This window comes from Ochotona curzoniae, unplaced genomic scaffold (genome assembly GCF_017591425.1).
Source record: "Ochotona curzoniae isolate NIBS_2020 unplaced genomic scaffold, NIBS_Ocur_1.0 contig_3255, whole genome shotgun sequence".
NCBI classification, from domain to species: domain Eukaryota; kingdom Metazoa; phylum Chordata; class Mammalia; order Lagomorpha; family Ochotonidae; genus Ochotona; species Ochotona curzoniae.
In genome coordinates this window covers 3,566,496-3,590,635 of record NW_024465777.1, presented here as the reverse complement: position 1 = coordinate 3,590,635, position 24,140 = coordinate 3,566,496, and the positions used below count along the sequence as shown (strand labels likewise).

The 24,140-nt window shown below is 42.9% G+C and overlaps 1 protein-coding gene across 3 annotated transcripts in view; it reads right to left on the bottom strand.

Moving 5' to 3' along the window:
* Nucleotides 1-24,140, bottom strand: part of MACO1 (macoilin 1) — a 71,151-nt gene that overhangs the window by 34,465 nt on the left and 12,546 nt on the right. For 2 of the 3 annotated variants that reach the window (XM_040979592.1, XM_040979593.1), the window contains exons 2-6: nt 19,199-19,340; nt 17,674-17,800; nt 9,942-10,065; nt 8,584-8,762; nt 6,959-7,460 (exon numbers count right to left, since the gene is read on the bottom strand). In XM_040979592.1, the coding sequence (XP_040835526.1) occupies nt 6,959-7,460; nt 8,584-8,762; nt 9,942-10,065; nt 17,674-17,800; nt 19,199-19,340 (1,074 nt within the window). The remainder of the gene's footprint in view (nt 1-6,958; nt 7,461-8,583; nt 8,763-9,941; nt 10,066-17,673; nt 17,801-19,198; nt 19,341-24,140) is intronic. The other variant, XM_040979594.1, reaches the window with a different exon arrangement.

Below are 24,140 nucleotides of genomic sequence, written 5' to 3'. Positions count from 1 at the left end.
TGTAACCAGTGACATAAACAGGGCCTAAATATGAAGTGGCAAGTACAGGTGGTCCAGCCTCAGAGGCACTGCCAGGACTAGGACAGGTCTTTTGAACTCTACTGTGCTAACGCAGTGTTTGAATGTGTTCCTTCAAGGAGTCAGTCTACAATCACCAGCAAGACACCCAGACTTGTGTGCTATACTTAAGAGGGAGCTTAGTGCCAAACACACAAAACTGCTGCTGCCTCTGCTTGCAGGTGTCACATTCTGACCTGCCTGACCTCAGACACTGAAGTGACTGCTGAATGACTTCAAAATTGGCACAGGATATTACACATCACATGAAGATGACAGGCTAAACTGGGAGTTTCTGATGTAATTTAAGTGAAATGGGGCCCAGCACAATGGCTCAGCAGCTAAAGCTTTGGCGTCACACACGCCAGGATCCCATATGGGGCACCAATTTGTGTCTCAGCTGCTCCACTTCCCATCCAGCTCCCTGCCTGTGGCCTGGGAAAGCAGCAGAAGATGGCTCAAAGCCTTGGGACCCTACAGCCACGTCAGAGACTCGGAATAAACTCCCGGCTCCTAGCTTCAGATAGGCTCAGCTCTGGGCACTGCGGCCACTTGGGGAGTGAACTAGCTGATGGAGGATTTATATGTATCTCCTTCTCTCCCTGTAAACTTGTCATTCCAATAAAAATAAACAAATATTTATTTTAAAAAATTTAAGGAAAAGGCAGGACAAAAGGTACAAATGTAACCTTTAAGGCACATTCCATGAAAAAAAAAAAGTTAAGCTATACTTGATTAAATAAGAATTTCTGTGACCAGCACCATGACGTAAGTATGCTAAGGCTCTGTCGACAGCGCTGGCACAGTTTGGTGGTCTCTAATTTAGAAGGTATACAAGCACAGTTTGGGTCTCAGCCACTCCATTTCCATTCCAGCTCCTGCTAACAGCCTAGGAAAACAGCAGCAGATGGCTGAAATGCTTGGGCCCCTGCACCCATGTGAGAGACCAAGAAGCTCCTGCCAGCTGGCTTCAAAGCAACTCAGCTCCAGCTGCTGCAGCTTTGAGAAGTGAGCTAGAGAATGGAAGATTCTCTCTCTGTAACTCTACCTTTCAAATAAATAAATAAAATCTTCAAAAAGATTCACAAATTTCTGCTCTGTGAAAGACTGTGAACAGAATAAAGACAAATCTCAGACTGGGAGGAAATATTTGCAAAAGACAACTGATAAAAGATTATTATTCAAAACAGAGAAAGAACTCCTAAAACTCAAAAATAACTAACAGGCTGTTTTAAAAACTTACTAAACACCTTTAGGAGATACCTGACCAAAGAAGACAACAAAGAGAAGATGTAAAATCATGTTATTGGCAATATAGGAAGGTGTAATACCTATGCAAACCTATCAGAAAGGTGAAATTACAGAACAGAGACCCCACCAGAGCCCGGCAGGATGACAGCAGCAGCAATTCTCATTCACTGCCAGCAACGCAAGATGGAACCCACAGCTTGGTAGTTTCCTAGACCCAAACACACCCTTGTCCTATGAATGAGCAGCTGTGCTCCTAACAGATGGGCATGAAGGGCACTGGTCAAAGCCTCTGCTTGGGACTCTTGCACAGCATACCAGGAGGACATGGAGTTCAGCATTGCCCCTGATCCCAGCTACTTGCTAATGTGCACCCTGGGAGGCAGTAGGTGGCTTTTCAGGCACTTGCGTCCCTACCAGCCATCTAATTTAGCAGACTGGGTTCCTGGTTCCTGCTCTGGCCTGGACCAGCCCCGACTCTCACAGGCATTTTGGGAGTGAGCCAGAGGATAAAAGATCTCTGTCTTTATCATTCGCCTTTCAAATAAATAAAACAAACAAAGAAAAATTATTTTGATAGAAAACTTACACCTAGAGGAAAAACTGCACAAAAAATCTGTTAATGGTAGTATTATTCAGGATGACTAAAACTTTCAAGCAACTTAAATGTCCTTCAGCAGGCAGATAGATAAACTATGGTGCATCCAGAGAATGGAAGGTATTCAAGGCTAAAGAGAAATCTCCTATTAATTCATAAAAAGACATGTAGGAACCTTAAATACATGCTCCTAAGTGAAAGAAGGCAGTCTGAAAAGGCTACATACGGCTCCGGCCATCGCGGTCAATTGGGGAGTAAATCATCGGACAGAAGATCTTCCTCTGTCTCTACTCCTCTCTGTACACCTGCCTTTCCAATAAGAATAAATAAATCTTTTTTTAAAAACTGCTCTAAAACATAAAACTTAGTTTTTTAAAAAAGCCACCACAGCCACAACTATATAAAATTACCCGGTAAGAAGAAAACATACCACATTTTAAACAGTGATTTGTCACACTGCTGCAACTATTTTTCCTTTTCTTTGTCTAAACTTTTTGGAAAGTCAGATATACAGAGAAAAGAGACAGAGAGGAAGATCTTCCATCTTCTGATGCACTCCCCAAGTGGCTACAGCAAACTGGAGCTGAGCTGATGCAAAGCCAGGAGCCCAAAGCCTCTTCCAGGTCTCCCATGCGGGTGCAGGGTCCCAAGGCTTTGGGCAGTCCGCAACTACTTTCCCAGGCCACAAGCAGGGAGCTGGATGGGAAGCAGGGCCTCCAGAACATGAACAGGCACCCATATGGGATCCTGAAGCGTGCAAGGCGAGGACCCCAGCCATTATGCTACTGCGCCAGGCCCCTCCTTGCCTACATATTTAAGAATCCTTTCATACTTAAAATATTCCTAAACATCACTAATACAAAAAAATTTGATCCTTCTGGTTCTAGTCATTTAGTTAAAATAAATGACTGTTTTAACTAGGATTTCCTGAATGATAGAATTAAGAACTAATTAAATTGTAGCTACTCAGTTACCTGAGGCCAGCCCAGGCTACTACATATATACTATCTTGGGTATAAAAATTCAGAAATTAGGGCCCGGCAGCATGGCCTAGCGGCTAAAGTCCTTACCTTGAATGCACCGAGATCCCACATGGGCACCGGTTCTAATCCCAGCAGCCCACTTCCCATCCAGCTCCCTGCTTGTGGCCTAGGAAAGCAGTCAAGGACGGCCCAAGGTCTTGGGACCCTGCATCTGCGTGGGAGACCCAGAAGAGCTCCTGGCTCCTGGCTTCGTATCAGCACAGCACCGGCCATTGTGGTTACTTGGGGAATGAATCATCGGATGGAAGATTTTCCTCTCTGTCTCTTCTTCTCTCTGTATATCTGACTTACCAATAAAAATAAATAAATCTTTTTTAAAAAATTCAGAAATTAGGGCCCGGCGGCGTGGCCTAGCGCCTAAAGTCCTCGCCTTGCACGCGCCGGGATCCCATATGGGTGCCGGTTCTAATCCCGACAGCTCCACTTCCCATACAGCTCCCTGCCTGTGGCCCGGAAAGTAGTCGAGGACGGCCCAATGCTTTGGGACCCTGCACCCACGTGGGAGACCTGGAAAAAAGTTCCTGGTACCTGGCTTCAGATCAGTGCAGCACCGGCCTTTGCAGTCACTTGGGGAGTGAATTATCAGACGAAAGATCTTCCTCTCTGTCTCTCCTCTTCTCTGTATATCTGACTTTGTAATAAAAATAAATGAATCTTTTTTAAAAATTCAGAAATTAGACAAAAGACATAGGGCCATTTTACAAAATACATATTTCTCAAGCTGAAAGAGAGCTTCAGCCTGGCTTTGGCAAGCGTTCCCACTACCAGAGCAGAATCCTACAGGCAACAAGTTCCCCACATCCCCCACATCCATTCAGCACCTTCTGCCCTATACTAACCTGGTAGCCCAGATCTTCTCCATTCATTCAGTTCCTTACTCCCTTGTCATTCTTGTATTCAATATTTACCCATTACTTTTCTTTTTTACACAGAATTATAGAGAGCCAGCTTCTGTCATTACCAGCCTGGAGAGTTCCTAATCTATAAGAGGAAAAGATTCTCAAAACAAGTAAAAACTATAAATAGGGTCCCATATACTCTTTTCTGTAATGATCAGTTAATGATGTGTTCTGCTTTGCAGACCTTACAGCTTCTGTGGCAGTCGTGCAACTGCCACTAAGGGACAAAAGTGACCCCTGGCAGTATGGAAACGAAATGGCTACGTTCCCATAACATTTATTTTTGGAGGCATAGGCAGCGGGCCAGTTCTGGCCTGCGCACTGCTGTCTGCTAACCTTTGGCAGGTGGCACACCAGGGAAATGTCCATGAGCAAAGAGCACAGGCAGCAGACACCACATCTGACTTGGGCAATCACACCAAACTAGAAGACAGTAGTGTAGTAAGGAAATTTTTGCCCAAAAGTCACTGAACTGGTTCCTCAAAAAGCAGTCCTTAAGCACACAGTGGAGAGGGCAGAGTCGTAAAGCACATGTGATACTGCTGGTGAGTAACACGATACTGACTCTGGACTTTTTCTTAAACATTTCAAAAATGATCATCAATGCTGTGAGCTAACACAGACTCACAGAAGTTATCAGCTGGTCTGAATGTGTACAACTCTGGCTGTGTGCATACAAGGTACATGCACACCTGCCAACTGCGTGCACCCACATCCTATGATGTGACCCACAGGACATGGCCTTCTCCATCTGAAGATAAAAACCCCAGTCTCCAGCTAACAAATTAATCATGTCCGGCTGGGATCAGCTCAAATCTTATTACTGCTCATCAACACACACATGAAGTCAAACAAGAGGAAATAGGGGAGACACACAAAGGTAAGAGGAAGTGAGATAAGGCTTACTACAGCCACTATGGATAATTTGCTCAAGTAAAACTTTCCTTTTACACTCTCCCATTTTTCAGAATTGAAAAATGTGAAAATGCTGGCAAGTAAAAAGAACATAAATGCCCAAGACTTAACAAGGAGAAACAAATGTTGTTAACATTTTGTTCTTTTCACTATAAAGCTCACATAGACATATTTATTTATTTACAATGCAGAATTTCAGAGGGACAAAAGGTTTTTCATCCGCTGGTTTATTTCCCAAATGTCTGCAACACACAGGATGAGCTAGGCCAAAGCCGGAAGCCCATGACTCCAGCTGGGTCTCCCAAGCAAGCAGCAGGAACCCAAGTGCCTGGCCATCATCTCCTCTCTTCTGGGAAGTGTATTAGCACAAAGCTGGTTGGAGAGAGGAGGCAGGACCCGATTCCAGCCATTCTAGAGCATCACATCCTGGGCAGTGCCCACCCTGAAAATCTCTTCTCTGTGTATATTTTAAAAAAAAAGATTTTAATTGTTTTTGCTTTCTTCATGAAATATTGTCATGAGTACTTTCCCATATGCTTTATTATGGCTCAAAAGAATGATTTTGTAATGTGTATATTTAAAGTCCATCAAATGAGTAGGTCATAATTTATTTAAATGTCCCCCATTTTTGGATATTTAGATCATCCCCTTCTTTTTCCTAACACTTTAAAAGTTAGAAGTAATCCTAACGAAGCTTACGAAGCTAGTTAAATACAATACTTTCTTTCATTTATTTGACAAGATACAGTTTCCTAAAACAAAATTCCATGCTGGAACCCAACTGGTGAAGGCAGTTATTAGTATCATCAGTGGCCACAGGAAGAAGCATGTCCCCTGGAGAAGGAAAGGGGCCAGGCATAAAACCACATCATCAACCCTCCTTCACGGGACATTAAGCTCTCTGGTCTTAGAACTTCTCTACTAATGGCAGAACAGGTAGTAAAAATCAATCCACGTCTCATCTGCGGCCCAAGAATGATGGGGTCTCAAGACTGAGCCTGGACTGCTCGCTCTGCAACAACCAGTGGAGGAAAACTTATGGATTCACTGCTATTATCAATATGGTGTAGCAGAAACGATATTAAATAGCTTATGACAGAGGCCTCATTCTGAAATATGGGGCCAACTAATGGGTCTTTGTCCCATGGGCATTCGGAGGAGGACATGGCGGGCAGAATGCCACAACCAGATGTGGAGGCCAGTCCAGCAGCAGCAGCAGCATGCATCCAAAAGAACAGGGGCTAGGAACCCTCTCAAGCCCACAGCAATGGAGGAAGCCAGAAAGATTTCTCCCATCTAGCTGTCAATCAGAAAACAAAAAGAAACTGAACATCTACTTCATCCAGTTTACAATGCTGGACTCTTCTCTTTCTAGAATAACATATCTTTGGCCTTTAAGCAAGCCAAGAGGAACAGAAGATAACTCTCTACAGGGATGACAACTGCTCTCCTGAGTCACACACACAAAGTAAAGTCCCAGCTCAGACCTCAGTTTCTATAGCAAAGATACAAGGTAAAAGGAAAGCACTTGTGTTTGCCTAATGTCAGTCATATAAAATAAGGCTGTTAGGTCTGGGCCCAGCAATATAATACAATGATACTATTCTTTTAATTAAAGATAAGAACAGAAATATGTCTGGTTAAAATTCATGCCTAATATTGTGTTGTTTACAGAATGTTGAGAAAGACATTATTTTTCACACCTAAATTTTCCAGAGTTATCTAGGGATAAATTACATTCTATGTACAGTCAAAACACACAACGTTTTGTAACAGCTTTTCTCAAAGCTTCTCCCCAGCTGTAGCTGTCTGACAAATCAAGAGATGTGTATGAACAGGGCATAAATGCTTCTTTCCATGTTCCTGCCAAAATAACTTTGTCTATGCAAACATTGGACCAGGACTAGGGAAGTACCTTTCAGTAACAACTAGAATAATCAGGTTACATACAGATCTGTCAAATGCGGAAAGCAATCACCTTTATCTCCTATTCGGAACACTGCAAACGGCTGAAGTCAAGGCTTTGAGACAATTACTCAGGTGACCAACAAGCTCACGTCACACAAACAGCCAACTGTCACTAGTCACAGGATTTGCTTTCAGACAATTCCTGCCGGCCCATATGGGTGTGTTTGCTTTTCAGAGCATGTCCAATTTATTGGAAAGTGTTGGTAAGGAGACAGTACACACACACTTACCTTACCAGGGCATCTGGTTTGCTTAGCTGGTTATTAGGAATACAGTTTTCCATTAAGTCCTTGTGTGTACTTGGGCTCTTGCTGGTACATTTCTGCTTCTTCTCGTTTTTACTGGACGAGGAAGGAATACTCCCATTTGTGGCGCTGTGACTTCGAGGTGAGGAGTTCACAACTCCACTGGCATTTTTGTAGTTTTTTGAGGAAGCAGTGCATGAGTCCTCTTTCAAGAGATTTTCTGTACTTCCCACAAGATCGTTATTTAATCTTTTACTATTGATATGATTTTCCATATACTCGATTTCTTGTATTTTAGAGTCTACAGGCTGTAGAATATTGTTGTTGTTTATCCCAAGGTTGTGTTTTTTGGCATCCTTGTCCTTTTCTTTCCCTTTTTCTCGGTACTCTATCTCTGGCAAAGTTGTGGAGAGCTTTTTGTTGGCTGGGATACCTCCGTTGTGGTGTATGAGGATTGAGGAGTCCATATCAGGTAACCCTTTGGCTGCTACAATACCAAAAACAAACCAACAAACAAAAAAAAGCCCACACCAGGATATTTAGTTTTTTAAAAACACAGAATAGACTGAAGCAATGACCTGTATTATCTATGCTTAGAAATTCAAACACTAATTTGCAAACTCACTTAGGGGCAATAATCCAGAGCTTATGATGCTGACTCCACAAAGCAAATCCAAATACAGCTGAGAAGCTGCACATATAGAAAAACCACTATCATCTACAAAGAACAAGCCATTGCACGCCTGGGCTTGAAATTACGGTCAGGATTTTATAATTAACAGTCACACTTCAATCAAATGAAACTTGTTGTCACAGGCATGAGCGAGTACAAGCCAATCAGTCTCCTATGAGGCCTTGGTTAAATAAACTGCTAATACCTTTCCTGCAGAGTAAAGGACTCAATGAAACAAAGCGGTGCGATCTGGGGATACACAACATCTATCATTTTTCTTGACTCCAGCATTGGGGTAATAAAAAAATCTATTGCTTTTACCAGACCACTTGCAAAGAATTTTCTGTATCTGGTCCACACATTATAATTTGTTAAAGTTTAGTGGAAAAGAGATTTTTTGTGTGTGTGCCATATTAAAGAAAAAGATATTGACACATATTATCACACTAAAAGCAAGGCCCCGAATTCCCTACTCCCAAACCAAAGGATTCTCTACAACTGAGGGTTACACACTCAAGACTGGTGCTGTCAGAAAGATCTCAGGGAGTGCACCAGGACCCCACTGCGGCAGCCTGTCCCCAAGGCTTCCGGTGAGAAAGCTGATTGCGCACACCTCCAGCTTCCCAGCTGGTTTCAACCACAAATTCACATAGTTGCTATTTTCTTGTTGGCAGTGAATATTTTAAAGTGTTTGTAGTAAACAAAAAAGATCTAAAAATAATAAAAATGTTTCAAAGTACATGGTCTCCAGAGAGTAGGTAAAAAATTCCACCCCTACTCTATGTTTCAACAAACAAAACAATGCCCCTGAGGCAGAATATCAGAAAATAGGGAAAATCTAAAATTCTAGTCATTTCTCAGAAAAAAATTAAAACTCTGCTGAGAGGCAAAATAACTGAGGCTCAAACTGAACCACAGCTTTAGGGTAAAGACCTACCTTCCTCGGCCTCCTTCTCCTGCTTCTGCAGCATTTGTTGCTCTGGAGGGAGGGCTTGTTGGAGAAGCTGCATGTAAAATTCGTTCTCTTTCTGCACTTCCTTTTGCTTCCTTAATCTCATTTTGTAGCTGACATAACTTTTGAAGCCAAAGCCCAAAGTCACCACGGGGTACCCAATACTAGAAAGAAGACAGTCCAGCCAGTCAATGCAAGTTCAAAACATACAACTCATGCATTAAGCACAGGAGGAACCCTAGGACTTAAAATCAAAACATAAATTATTAAAATTAACTCTAGCTGAGGACAGTATTCAGGAACCACATAAGTAAATGCAACATCTGCTGTGGAAATCAGGCAGTTGGCACACAGAACTAACCCCCAGGGAAGGTGACTACGAGGCCGTAAGAAAGCACTTCCTGTCTGATCTTGCTGCTCTTCAACCTGAGTCAAGGAGTCACAAGAGAGCTTGTCAGACCCTGAGGACGATGTCTGAAGAAACGCTGACCTGTTCTGCTGACCTCAGAAATTGGCATCTGGGTGCTCAAGATAACGACAGGTGGCCACAAGGACACATTCTACATGTTAAAGGACTCTCAAGGGGTCAGTGTGCTCGGCCCAACCCTCAGGCCGAGGCTTCCTGTGTCAGAGTGTCTAGGTCTGAGTTCTGTCCGCCACGACTTCTCTGGCGTCCTGCAGATGGACACCCTGGCAAGAAGCAAATAATGGCTCAAGTACTTGGACTGTTGCTTCTCATGTGGACATCTGGAAAATGAACTAGCAGCAGGAAGATCTCTATCACTCTGCCTTTGAAATAAACCTTTTAAAAAAGACATCAATTAGCAATTAGTCTGAACGTGATCTTTCTACAAATTTGAAGCGGTAAGTTTTATTGACTAGGTTAATTTAATTAACCTGTTTGTAAAGAGACTAAAACTATTGGAAACAGTATTTAATTCCAATTTTTCACCATAAATATCAGCGAAAATTGGTGTTTTTAAAATATGGCAATTCTATGTTCTTTTATGGTGAAATTGCAACACATTTTATCAAGACATTTTGGAATTATTATCTGACTATAATAAAGACAGCTAACATTTATCACAGACCTATCTGCGTGGCATTAAGCTCGAAGCTTTACATGCATCACCTCATTTCCTGTTGCTCAGCCCCGCCAGGTTGGGGCAGTGAGGCGTAAAGTCATCGGGCACTCTGCGTCTCTTCGCACACTCACTTGCCTGAGAAGTGAGCGCCTGCCCTTTATGACATGCTTTGTTGCTCTTTGGACCATGTAAAACCTCCAAGTTGAATTTACCACCCTACATTGAAATGAATGATAAATTAAGAAAATACAGACTTACCAGTGAGCAGCAAATGGACGACAAAGGTCAACATGAAAATTTTTGAGATCTTTAAATCTAATTGCTGCTTCAATATAAACAAAGAGAATCCAAAGGGATACTGTAGGCAAACACACTCCCCTTTCTGTGGCAAAGCAGAAGAGAGACAAGCATCAATGACATATTAACCAACAGAACAGATGGGCTGCTGGGAGGCTGAGTCAACTACAGTAAGTTCTATTAAGACTTCCTACTCGAGTGAAGTAAAACGCAATCTGACCCAAACTGAAAGCTTTTGTATGACAGTAAATTACACTGCATCACTGGAAAAAAACAATCATTCTGTCACAAAATATTTATAATGTATGTGAAACAAAGGATTCGTAGTTATAACATACAAAGAACTCCTATAAGTCAATGAAAACTAGAGAAAAACACCTGTAAGCCATAAAATAAATTATTTTAAAAACATGAAAAATCTGTTCAAATTTACTACTGAGTAAAAAAAATAAAAGATAATTAGATTTTATTTTTTCAATCCATTAGGTCGGAAATTTAAAAGATAAAAATAGTGCAGAAAAAATATGGGGCAAATTTCATTTTTATCTTTGAATAACATAAAGAAGGGAAATATCCTTAGGGGGCAACTTGGCAGTACAATTAATCTTAAATACTTATACTGTTAACTCAGAAACTCTTAGAAATCTATCCTACGAAAATATACAAAAGTTCTGAGATAAATGTATAGGTATACTCATTATAGCATTATTTGTAGTGACAAAACATCGTAATTCACTTAAGTAGTCAAGAAACAAGGAACTTTTAAATTATTACAGATCTATATAATGAAAAATGTTGCAACTCATCTAGAGAGTAGAAGATTTATAACGTTATGGGAAAATATATCTAAAAAGTAGATTCTGGAAGATCTTTCTCTCTGTTTCTCCTCCTCTCTGTATATCTGACTTTCCAATAAAAATAAAATAAATCTTTAAAAAGTAAATTTTTAGGAGCCAATACAGTGAAGTGGCACACTAATCCTCTATCTGAAGGCATCAGCACCCCAAATGGGTGCCAGTTCATGTCCTGGCTATGCCACTTCTGATACAGCTCCCTGCTTGTAGCCTGGGAAAGAGCGGAGAATGGCCCAAGTCCTTGGGCCCCTGCACATGCATGGGAGACCTGGAAGAGGCTTCTAGCTCCTGACTCCTGGCTTCGGATTGGCTGAGCTCTGGCTGTTTGGCCCTTTTGGGAGTAAACCGGTGATGCAAGACCTCTCTTTGCCTCACCTTCTCTCCATAAAATCTGCCTTTCAAATAAAAATCTATCTTTAAAAATTTAAATTTTAAGAATGAGTTTTAGATGACAATGAAATGTTTTTCTGACACCTAATTACTATTAAAAAATTTTTAACCACAGATCATATTCCTTTGGTAATTAAAAACAATTGTCAAGAGAGGAAAAACGTAACTTGCAACAGAGAAAGTAAGATGTAAATAATGGGAAACTTTTCGCTGATCTCGAGAAACAGAATCTGAAGCCAACATTTGTCTATGTGAGCCCGTGACAACAGCAGGGTATTTATGAATACAGGCTGCACAGATATGGGTGGGGCACAATCAGTGACTGCAAGCCCATTTCCTATGGATGTCTGAGATGGAACAAACAAACAAACAAACAAAAACTATAGAATCTGGAAACACGAAAGTTCAATTTAGTCCAACTTCCTTTTTTGTTGAAGAGCAAATTTTTGTTGGAGTTATAAATAAATAGCTTCCAAGTTCATACAGTGGTGAACCTGCTGTAAGGAGACCCCTAGTCTCCTAGGACACTGCAACTCTCAAGGATGCCAGTGATTTTATCCATTCTCATGGACTGAACACACCAACAACAGGAATTTTACACAAAGCAGAAAGAAAAACTGCAATCCATAGAAGAATGTATTTTCAAAATAAATTAAAACATTTCTAACCCTACCCTCCACATTAACTTATAAGGTTATGATAAATACATATCATAGAAAAAAAGATAAAATATCTGTAGTTCTATATCAAATGAATAAAATTACAAGACATTTTTGAACAAGCAAAAGTTTTACATGGTACATTCAATTTTGTATATTTTTTTCTCTTTATTAATAGAAATGAAAAAGTTAATGTAGTATTATTCCTCTGTGGCCACGTAAATACCATCAACCATTCCCAATATTCTTCTTTTGTAAGAGACTCGTTTACTTATTTGAAAGGCAAGAGAAACAGAAACAGGAGGAGAAACAGATAGAGAGAGATGGAAAGCTGCTTGTGGCAGTCAGGCCAGGACTAGGCCAAAGCCAAGACCCAGGGACTCCATCCTGGCTTCTCACAGGGTGGCAGGTGCCCAGGCACTCAGACCATCAGCAGTTACCTTCTCTGGCACACAGAGCAGAGCAGCCAGAACCCTGACCTGCCTGTGTGGGCTGCCAGCACTATAGGTGGCAACTTAATGCACTGTATCATAGGTCTTTTTACTAAAACTTCTTACTCATTTTTAATTCTATGTATTTAAAAAACAGAGAGAGACAAAGATCTTCCATCCACCAATTCTTTTCCCCAAATGCCTGCTACAATCAGCACTGGGCCAGATCAAACCCAAGATCCAAAAACTTCATCTGGATCTTTCCAAGGAGTGGAAGGCTCCGAGGCCTTGAGCAATCCCTGCTGCCTCCTCGAGTGCACAACAGCAGGAAGCTGGGTCAGAAGCAGAGCCACTCAGAAACAGAATGCAGGAAGCCCAGGCAGCGTCAGCTACACCGAGTGTCGGCCCCTTACTCCATTTTCAACTGTTAACATCACACAAGTTATGTATTAACGCAACGTATTTTATGAAAATAACTATATTTTCCAAATAAGAAAAACTAGTAAAAGTAACATTATTGTACAAATTTGATATTTCTAACGTCTGAGTTAAGACAATATAGTTTCTCACTATGTCCACCTTCAATCAACTGCTGTAAGTTGTCAAGTTTATTGTAAAAGTTTTGCTTAGCACGTAATACTTGAGCATTTTTATGGGGCACTGTATTTCAACACATGTATACAATATAAACTAATAAAATGAAGCAATCAGCGTTCCTATTCTGCCTTTGTCTGGAGCCCTCAAGCATCTCTCTTCCAGCATCTCTCTTGTATTACTGTGAACTGTGAACTCCAGTGACCCCATGGTGCTGAGGACACTTATCATATTCTTTTTTTTTTTAGATTTATTTTTATTATTTTTTATTGGAAAGGCAGATATACAGAGAGGAGAGACAGAGAGGAAGATCTTCCGTCTGATGATTCACTCCCCAAGTGAGCGCAATGGCCGATACTATGCCAGTCCGAAGCCAGGAGCCTCTTCCGGGTCTCCCACACAGGTGCAGGGTCCCAAAGCCTTGGGCCATCCTCGACTGCTTTCCCGGGCCACAGGCAGGGAGCTGGAAGGGAAGCAGGGCTGCCGGGATTAGAACCGGCGCCCATATGGGATCCCGGGCGTGCAAGGCGAGGACCTTAACCACTGCGTCACCGCGCCGGGCCCTATAATATTCTTAAGAAATTATTTTAAGTTCTAATAATCTAAAAACAAAAACTCTCTAAGTTACATAAAGAGTATTCATATTTGTTGGGCCCAATAAGAACAGAGTTGCTTCTTCATTTCTTTTGTTCACCTAAATACTAGTCACCCCAAATTAAAACACATCATGTTTGGCACAGTGATTAAGACCCCTGGCATCTCTTAATCAAATGTGTTAGTTCATATTCTACCTCTGGTCCCAATTCAAGTTTGCTGAAAACACTCCCCTGGGGGTAGTTAGGTCCCTGTTATCCACATGGAAAACCTGGATGAGGGCCCAAGCTCTCCATTTTGCTCTCAGCCAGGAGCTATCTCAGACATGTAAAGAACCAGTAGATGGGTAGTCTGCCGCTTTCTCTTTAAAAGAAACGCTCACAATTGAGCTAAAAGCATGCATTTCTAAACCTAGTATGGTGAGAGAGGTCAGTGTAATTTTTATGACACTATCTGTCTCACTGTCCTGTGGGTCAGCCACCAAACTACTGCACAGGTCTATAAACAGTTACAAATACATTACTGAAGGACATTGGGGAATCACCACAATTCATCTGAGTCCGAACAGACCAACTAAAGGGCTCCCTCCTACGTTACAAGATCACTTCAACTTCATACAAGAGAGAAAATTCAGACCAGGAGACTGTGATAAGCATTAAATAGCAACTCAGAACTGAAGCCAAGGACAAGAAAACACAGCTAAGAAACGATGCAAAGAAAATTACTTTAATAAGAGGAAAAAAAACTAAAGATTCTTTATAGTAGGGGCTGGTATTGTGGTGTAACATGTTAAACTACCAATGCTGGTTTGAGGGCCAACCGCAATAACATAGGGTTCAAGTCCTCGCCTTGAACACACCAGAACCCCATATGGGCACTGGTTCTAATCCCAGTGGCTCCACTTGCCATCCAGCTCCCTGCCTGTGGCCTGGGAAAGCAGTTGAGGACAGCCCAAAGTCTTGGTACCCTGCACCTGCATGGGAGACCCGGAAGACACTCCTGACTCCTGGCTTCGGGTTGGCGAGCCATTGCAGTCACTTGGGGAGTGAACCATTAAACGGAAGATCTTCCGCTCAGTCTCTCCTCCCCTCTGTATATCTGCCTTTCCAATAAAAATAAATAAATCTTTTAAAAAAAAAGGCTGGTTTGAATCCCAGTTGCTTTCCTTCCAATCCAGCAACCTGGCAATACACTTGGGATAGCAGCAGAATATGGCTCAAATGCCTGGGCCCCCTACCACCCATGTGGGAAGTTCACAATGGAAACTTGGAATAACTAAGTTCAACTATGTGTCTTCTAAATGGGCCAATATTAACTCTCCATCAGAGGCCCGCATCCTACAAGGCACTGCTGGGACTACAAGTCAGGTTTCACGCAGCTTTGCAGACAAATGTGACTCAGAGCTACCTTCAAATACCACTGCATACCAGTTAGGTTTTCATAGCAGGCTGCTGCCAAACAGCTCATCTTACCTTACTTGAAATAATGTAAGTGTAGCTTTCAGAAGGAAGTTAGAACTATCTGAAAATTCGGGTCAGCACAATGACCCAAATGGCAAATCCTCTGTACTGTAAGCACTGGCAACCCATAAGAGTGCCAGTCTGTGCCCCAGCTGCTCCACTTCTCATCCAGCTCCCTCTTTGTGTCCTGGGAAAACAGTAGACTATGGTCCAAAGTTTAGAGAACCTGCATCCACATGGGAGGCCCAGAAGACATTCCTGGCTTCAGATCAACTCAGCTCCAGCCACAGAGGCCACTTGGGGAGTTGAACCAGTAGATGGAAGATCTCTCTGTCTCTACTCTCTCTAAATCTGCCTTTCAAATAAAAATAAATAAATCCTTTAAAAAAAAAAGGAAAGGAAAAAAAAAGCAATACAGAATGGTCAAAGTGCTCACAATACTACAGAAGGAGGAAACCTGCCAAACCAAAGATTTTTTTGTGAAAATAAGACTTAAGAAGAAAACAGTCTTCACACTTCAAAACAAATGCTAACATGAAAAGGAGACTGTACTCAGAGGGCCTCCACTGTGTGAATTCAAGGTCATGCTTGGAAAAGTTTGCAGACTCCTAAAATTTTAAGGAAAAGATGGGTGCATTTCAGGAAGTTTTTCTGAGAAAAGCCTTTTTATAGCATCTTAGGAAATCAGCAAATCCATCTTAGGACATCCGGAATGAAAAGTGTAAGGGATGGGAAGAGGCATCAGCAGTGCAAGATGGCACAAGGACCTGCGTCCCAGTCATTTACAGAAGACTCGGGTGGCGTTTTGGTTCCCAGCCGGCAGCTGCAACCATTTGGGGAGCGAACCAGAGGATGGGAGAACCCTCTCTCTCTGTCACTGCCTTTCTTTTAATAAATCATTTTTTTTAAGTATTATTAAGTAAGAACATTTGAGCTCAATATGAGCAAAACCTTCATACTGCAGTTGCCCCTAAATGGAAGAGTGCCAGGAAAAAAAGCTTTTTCCACTTCAGATTTTTCAACCTGAAGCCAAACTGGCATGTGCCAGAGAGCCAGTGTGGGATTCCTGCACCCAATGGAGGCGTTCCTTAAGTGGCCTCAGACACACCTTACGCTCAAATTCCATGAACGTTACCTTACTTGGCACATGGCTATCCTGATGTAAATCCAGACTGAAATCATTTCAACTTTTTTTCAAAGTATCTATGCAATCAGAGTTGGTAATTGAAATACCTACAACCAAAATGCCAAATCCTAAAAGCTTAAACCTTTGATGCAAATAATGAACAAAAAGATAAAACATACTTGTAAAGGTAGATAATCTACTAAGAAAAGGTAAGTTTAAAATGTCTACCTTAGGGTTATGTATCTGGCCTAGCAGTTCAGGCCCCTTGAGATGCCTACATACATCAGAGTGCCTGGGTTCAACGCCAGGCTTTGCTCCTGACTCTGTTTCTTGCTAAGGCACACCATGCAGGGATCAGGCCAAGCAGGGAAGTGCCTGCACCCACATGGGGGATCCGGACTGAGTTCATTCAGTCTGGACTAGACCGGCTGTTGTACAAATTTGGGGAGTGAATCAGCAGACATAAGATCAGCATCTCTCATTTGCTTCTAAGTTTTAAAGTATATGCTAAACTCAACTCTATATAATTTATTCAAATAAATCATACCTTAAAAACTTGAATCTAAAATGTTATTCTGTCTAAGAAAGCCTTAGGAATTGTGGGGAAGAGGGGCGCAGTAGCTCAGCGGCTAAAGTCCTCACCTTGCATGTGCCAGGACCCCAATAGGATGCTGGTTCTAATCCCAGCAGCTCCACTTCCCACCCAGCTTCCTGCTTGTGGCCTGGGAATGCAGCAGGGATGCCCCAAAGCCTTGGGATCCTGAACCCACAGGGGAGACCAGGAGGAAGCTCCTGGCTCCTGGCTTTGGATCAGCTCAGCTCTAGCTGTTGCAGCTTCTTGGGGCAGGGGGGAGGGTGAATCATCGAACTGAAGATCTTCCTCTCTGTCCGATTTTCCAATAAAAATAAATAAATCTTTTTTTTTTAAAGATTTATTTTTATTATTTTTTTATTGGAAAGGCAGATATACAGAGAGGAGAGACAGAGAGGAAGATCTTCCGTCCGATGATTCACTCCCCAAGTGAGCGCAACGGCCAATACTATGCCAATCCGAAGCCAGGAGCCTCTTCCGGGTCTCCCACAGGGGTGCAGGGTCCCAAAGCTTTGGGCCGTCCTCGACTGCTTTCCCAGGCCACCGGCAAGGAGCTGGAAGGGAAGCGGGACTGCCGGGATAGAACCGGCACCCATATGGGATCCCGGGCGTGCAAGGCGAGGACCTTAACCACTGTGCCATCGTGCCGGGCCCAAATAAATAAATCTTAAAACAAAACTTCCCTGGGGGACGGCATGGTGGCATAATGGACTTATTTTCCACATGCAGAACCAGCATTCCTTATGGACACTGGTTCTGATCCAGTATTCTGCTTATGGCCTGGGAAAACAGTAAAGGATGGTTCAAAGCTAGGCCCCTGCAGCCATGTGGGAGACCCAGAAGAAGTTCCTAGCTTCCAGGTTCAGACCAGCCCAGCTCTGGATACTGTGGCCACTTAACAGAATGAACCAGCAGATGGAAGACTGGAAGACTTTTTCTGTTAATTTTTACAATAAAAATACAACTTAAAAAAAAAAGATGATGATGACTTACCTGTATGCCATACATACTGAACCCACACATAGGTGCTAGCAGCAAAAAAGAGCCACTGTATGGGGATGAACAGCAGACATATTATATTTGACGTGAACGCTACACAAACAAAAAATACTGAGAAGGCCTAGAGGGAAAAACAACACAAAATTAAAAACACACCTCAGAACTGAATTATTTCCAAACACAGGTTACTAAAAGTACATCAGACAAACTCATTGAATCTAAATGATAATTACAGAGAAAGTTAACAAGAAAATTTTAAACATTTAAAAGCAACCATTTAAAGCATGGATTAGAAAAGTAAAGGCATACATTTTCAAAAGCACCAAGCCTAGGTGAGGGAGTAACAGCTCTACCACGTGGCTGTGTAACACAACTGAGCTAATACATCGGGCCCAGGGTAATGGCCTAGTGGCAACATCCTCACTTTGCGAGTGCCAGGATCCCACATGAATGCTGGTTTATGGGAGGCTCGGAGGAAACTCCAGGCTCCTGGATTCAGATCAGCTCAGCTCTCTCTCTGGCTGTTGCAGCCATTTGAGGAGTGAACCAGCAAATGAAGGATCTTTCTCTCTTTCCTTCTCTATAAATCTGCCCTTCCACTAAAAATGAACAAGTATTTAAACACACACACACAAACTAAGAGAACAAGCCCAGGCCTGTGTCTTTACTCTAACTCAGCAATTCTCAAAATATAGCCAGGGAATTTCTGGGAATAGGGTGGAGTTCTCTGAACTTCTCTCAGTGGGTATTTGAGGTCAAAAGGTCTTTATAGTAAATTAGGATGTTATCTGACTCATTTGTCCTTATTCACTCATAAAAAGGACAGAATTCTCTAGAATTTACATGAGCTACTATAATATGATAGAATTCAAAAGGAGATATGAGAATCAAACTGTCTACTGAACCAAGACAGTCAAGAGATCTGCAAAAATAGGGCTGTACTATTTATTTTGAAGTCATTTTTCATTTAAAAATACAAGGTATATTAATGAGATAGGTTACTGTTATTTTAAATGAATTTGTAAGTATGCTTTTGAGTTTTCTGTTTTAACTTCTAAAACAGTAAATATGGGTATATGCAATCCATACTACCAAAAGCTCTTTGGAGTTCCCAATGATGTTTAAGTATATAGAGAGGTCCTGAGACAAAAAAAAAGAAAGTAAAATTTTAAAAATCGAGAACTACCAGTCTAGGTCTAACCCAATCACTAGCACAGAGGCAGAGGTTTCTAGAAGCAGATCAGAATAGGAATGGGCATGTATGGCTTCTTCCACTGCTCCTTACCCTAGGAAAGTCCTCTACCCAGCCCCTCCCCTGGAATGAAAACAGAGAGGGGGAGCTGTGATGACTTGGTAGTGGGTTTAGACAAAACGGCATTAGAGACCAGTTTCAGTTAGCAGATATTATTAGCTCATCCCAACACAGTCACCTTTAAGCAGTTCACTCTCAGCCACTGAAGATGTTCTTAGGAGGAAAATGAAACGCCCCACACGTGGAGAGCAACGTTAGTAAACATACCAGCCCCTGGTATCTGAAGGAGTCATAGACGCTTCTGATGAAGAGCCAGAAGGGCCACAGGTACTCAAATCTGAACTCCAGGACAAAATCGGCCAGAAGGACCAGCGCCCACACTACCAGGAATTTCAGGTATAAAAAGGTACTGCAAAATATAAACATAAAGAATTAACTGGAGGTCATTTATGCAGAACTAATAAATAGAAAATCCACTGATTTTATCTAAGAGACAAAAAAATAACTTCATATGCCATAAGGCAGATATATCCTGAATTTTCAATGCCCTGGTGTTTATTCTGAGAGCGATCTTAGCAAGCTAAGATGATGCCCAAAAGTGTTTAATTCCATTTAAGATTGGGAGAATAAAAAATCAAAATCTTACCACTGTTTTTAAAAACAAAATTAAAAACTAAGTGTCTGACTTCAAAATACTGCAACACTCTCAGAATTACGGCTTTCAAGCTGTTCTTCATTAGAAGAGAATGTCACAGTCTAAAGGCCTCAGATGGGCTGCTACCCCTCCCTTCTACATCTGTTCCAAGCCTCCTTGAAATTCTTCATGCACATCTCTACGTGCCTGACGAATTCCTTCCTTTCCCCCTTTCTAATCTTGAGCCTCTGTGATATTCATCTGCATTAACCAAATGAAAACCAAATGACTTCCCCCAAATAGAAACACGCTTCACAAGCAGATGCCATCCACTACAAGCACATAAAAAAACACATTCAAGAAAAAAATCTGCAAGCACCCAAACCTACTCCAGCTGAGGCGTCAGAGTGTTCAGCTGCCTCCAGTTTATGTTAAATCAAAACACTGTGACACTTGGGACACACATCTAACTACCACAATGGTTCGAGACTAGGTAAGGACATAATCAGAAAAAAGATCCAGGTATAAATTGTAGGTTCATGAGATGCCTTTAATATTCTAACAAATTGATCAGCTTTTACTTTCTGTATGCCTAATCCCACCAATTTTAGAGGTAAACTTTACTAAATATGGATTTCTTAGAATGGAGGGAGTTTGGTGCAGCCATTAAAACAAGACTTGGGACGCACACATTCAGGTGCCTAGGATCCAGTTTTGATTCGTTTCCAGTTCACCTTGTGCCCACACACATCATGGGAGGCAAGACAATGTTGGCTCAAGTTCAGTCTGTGTCAGCCTCACAGGGTACCTGGGTTGCACTCAGCACTCCTGGATGGCAGGCATTTGGGACAAACCAGCAGATGAAAGCTATCTAGACCTGTCTCTGCATCTCAAATGAATAAACTTATGCTTCCTGAACTATGTGGATGAAAAATGCCAAAAACTTACTTTGATTTTGACTAGAGCCATTGCCTAACAAAAAAGCCAAGAGTTTTACATGTATTTCAGTGAGGGCCCAGCGCGGTGGCCTAGCACCCCCACTTCCCATTCAGCTCCCTGCTTGGGGCCTGGGAAAGCAGTTGAGGACAGCCCAAGTGCCTGGACCCCTGTACCCATGTGGGAGACTATGATGTCTTCCCTCCTGACTTTGGCCTGGCTCAGCCATGGCCCTTTTGGACATTTCAGGAATGAACCAGTGGATGGAAGATATCTTTCTTTCTGTATATATGCTTTCAGCAAATGAATCTTTTAAAGAGAGCAAGGCAGAGAGAGAGAGAGACGGAGAGAGAGAAGAGGTTTGCTATAAAACCAGGGAACTTGGGACCAACACGGTAGCCTAGTGTCTAAATTCCTTGCCTTGAAGGCACCAAGATCCCATATGGGCGCCAGTTTGAATCCCAGTCCCCCCACTTCCCTGCTTGTGACCTGGGAGCCAAGGATGGCTCAAAGCCTTGGGACCCTGCACCCGCGTGGAAGACCTGGAGGAAATTCCTGGCTCCTGGCTTTAAATCAGCTCAGCTCCAGCCACTGCGGTCACTTGAGGAGTGAATCATCGGACGGAAGATCTTCCTCTCTGTCTCTCCTCCTCTCTGTATATCTGATTTTCCAATAAAGATAAATAAATTTAAAAACAGGGAACTTAACAAGAGGATAGTCTGAATCCCATATCACACCTTAGAGTTTCATTTCTAGTTTTGTTGGTCCGATGAGACCAGTGCTCTCCTCACTCATGAAAGCCAGGCCCAACCCAGCAGCAAGTAATGCACGCTGTTAGAAGCAACAACTGAGTCACACAGCGTCTAGCTTGAAATTAGATTTCAAAGCTGCTGGACTTGGAGATGGTGGCTTTTTCCTCCGTCTAAAACCGTTCCTAGGTTTTGAAGACAGAGCAACAGTCTCTTTACCATGTTTCAAAGGCATTTCAAAAATGGTATGAGATGCATTTATCTTCTTGATTAATCCTCTTTTCCGTGATTGGTTCCTAAACAGATCTGCACAGGGCACCAGGAGCACCTGCTCTGTCTAGGAGTTAACATTCCCTGGGTGGAGAAGGAACAGTATCACAGGCTGCTATCTGCCCAAACACCCCCAGGCCTGGCAGGAGTCTGGCCTAAGTGGCAACACTGCATCTCTGTATTTAGACAGCACTAACCAGAGAATTCAAGACTGGTGAATGCCTTAAAAAAAAAAAATCATTTAAAACTAACGCAAAAGACAGCATCTCTGTTAGTGACAGCATCTCTTTCTCAACCCTGTAACTTCAAGGCAGGAAGTCAGTCATATATTTTATTTGTAAACAACCTCTTTAACACCAGTGATGTTCTTTGACATCCAGCCTTTACAGTCTGGAAGTCCATGGACCTCGGGAGACATGATCTTTGTCACAAACAGGCCAAATCCTCAGCTTTCCTGACTTGCCTCTCCAATCAAGACACTTGGAACTTTTGGGGCTCATCTTGAACTCTACTGAGTCACTTCAGTCTCACAGTTCTAGAAACTTAACAAAGCTGTCTGGGGCAGGCAGTGATTAAGCTGCTGTCTGAAAAGATGGCCTCCATATCAGAGCACTGCCTCACGTTCCAGAAGCTCCACTTGAGATCCAGCTCTTCCTTTCAAATTAAAAACACAACATAAAACAAAGGGTGGGGAAGCAGAGGATGAAGGCCATGCTGAGCCACACCTTGGGCAGTTTCTGCAGCAGGAAGGCCTTCCCCGGACACTGAATAACTGGTGCCACACTCTTGGACTCATCATCTAGGACCATAAGGATAAGGAATCACTTCTTCATAAGCTACCCAGCCTCAGGTATCCAGAACAAAACATATTTAAAAAAAAACAGGACAACTAGTCTATGTTTTAAACTTGTCACTGTCACGAACTTCACTCAATTCCACCAAGTTCAGAAAAGACTGCTCTAGGGTCCAGTGCAGTAGCTTAGTGACTAAAGTCCTCACCTTGCACATGCTGGGATCCCATATGGGCACCAGTTCTAATCCTGGCGGCACCACTTCCCACCCAGCTCCCTGCTTGTCGCCTGGGAAAGTAGTCGAGGATGGACCAAAGCCTTGGGACCCTGCACCCGTGTGGAGACCCGGAAGAGCTCCTGGCTCCCAGCGTCGGATCAGCGCAATTCCAGTCGTTGCGCTCACTTGAGGAGTGAATCATCGGACAGAAGATCTTCCTCTATTTCTTTTCCTCTCTGTATATCTATCTGCCTTTCCAATAAAAATAAATAAATGTTAAAAAAAAAAAAACCCTGACTTTCTAATAAAAATAAAACAAGACTTGTTTTATTTTTATTGTACAGCAGATCAGATTTATGGAGAGAAGAGACAGAGAGAAGGTTCCTCCATCTACTGGTTCACTCCCCAAATGGCTACAATAGCCAGAACTCTTCCAAGTTTCCCAGGTACATGCAAGGCCCCAAGGCTGTCCAGCTTTTTGGGGTCTCTACTGCTTTCCCAGGCCAAAAGCAGGGAGCTAAAGGGGAAGTACAACAGCAGGGACACAAATCAACACCTATAAGGAATCCCAGCACTTGCAAGGTGAGAATTTAACCATTTGAACCATCACACCAGGCCTTTTTTATTTTAAGATATGCGGGAAAGGCAGGGTCTGCCAGGCCATGACTTGCCACCCTGGCCCTTAGGAGGAAAGCTGTGCAGGGAGCTGCTGCAGATTGCCCAGGGAAGAGGGTCTGGGGATGTACTGCAGTGGGAGCAGCTAAGGACACATCTGACAGGGGAGGAATGATTTCTGGAGTCTTCCATGGACCAGGCAACTGCATTCACACATAGACAAAGGAGTTGAGATCAGGTGGTTTGGGGCGTTGGGGGGGGGGAGGCGAAACTGGAAGGAAGGTATGTTTGGGTTAGGCCAAGGCACCCCCCAATCCAGCTGGGCTGGGCTAAACAGTACTGCCCATGACCCACTGTAGCATGCAAAAGCTAGTGCTAGAAGCAAGCCTGTCTGGTCTAGACATCAGTACTGGCCAGCAAGTATTGGAGCAGGGAGTGGGCCACATCAGGCTACATCACAGTACTCAACAGAATATCAAAGAACCAGATCTGGGGGCAGGATGAGCAGGAGAGCTGGGACTGGGGGCAGGTCAGGCTGGGCTAGTTTACCATACCCTCTGTCTCTATGAGAGCCAGAGTAGGTGTGGGTCTGCCAGACTAGGTAGCAGCACCAGATGGCAAGTGCCAGGACTAGGTAAGAGTCACATAAGGTTTGACCACAATATCCTTGGGCAGATACAATATCTGGTGTTGGGAGCATGCCAAGCAGGAAAACGATAGGTACTCTCCAGAGAGTACCTTTACCCACCACTGGTGAGCACAAGAACAAAGGCTGGGAGCAAACTAGGCTGGACAAGGCAGCAGCACCTGCTGACCTCTGTGAAGGCTGGGTCTGGTGGCGGGGCAGGTTGAGCTAAGCAGCAGCACCCATGAGCGTGAACAAGAGTCAGATGGTATATAGCCCAGGATGGGCTAGCCCACAGCACAGGCTGGCAGGAGCAAAAAATGGGGGCAGAGTGAGGTCTGTGAGGATTATTGAGGATCTCTCTGACTAGGC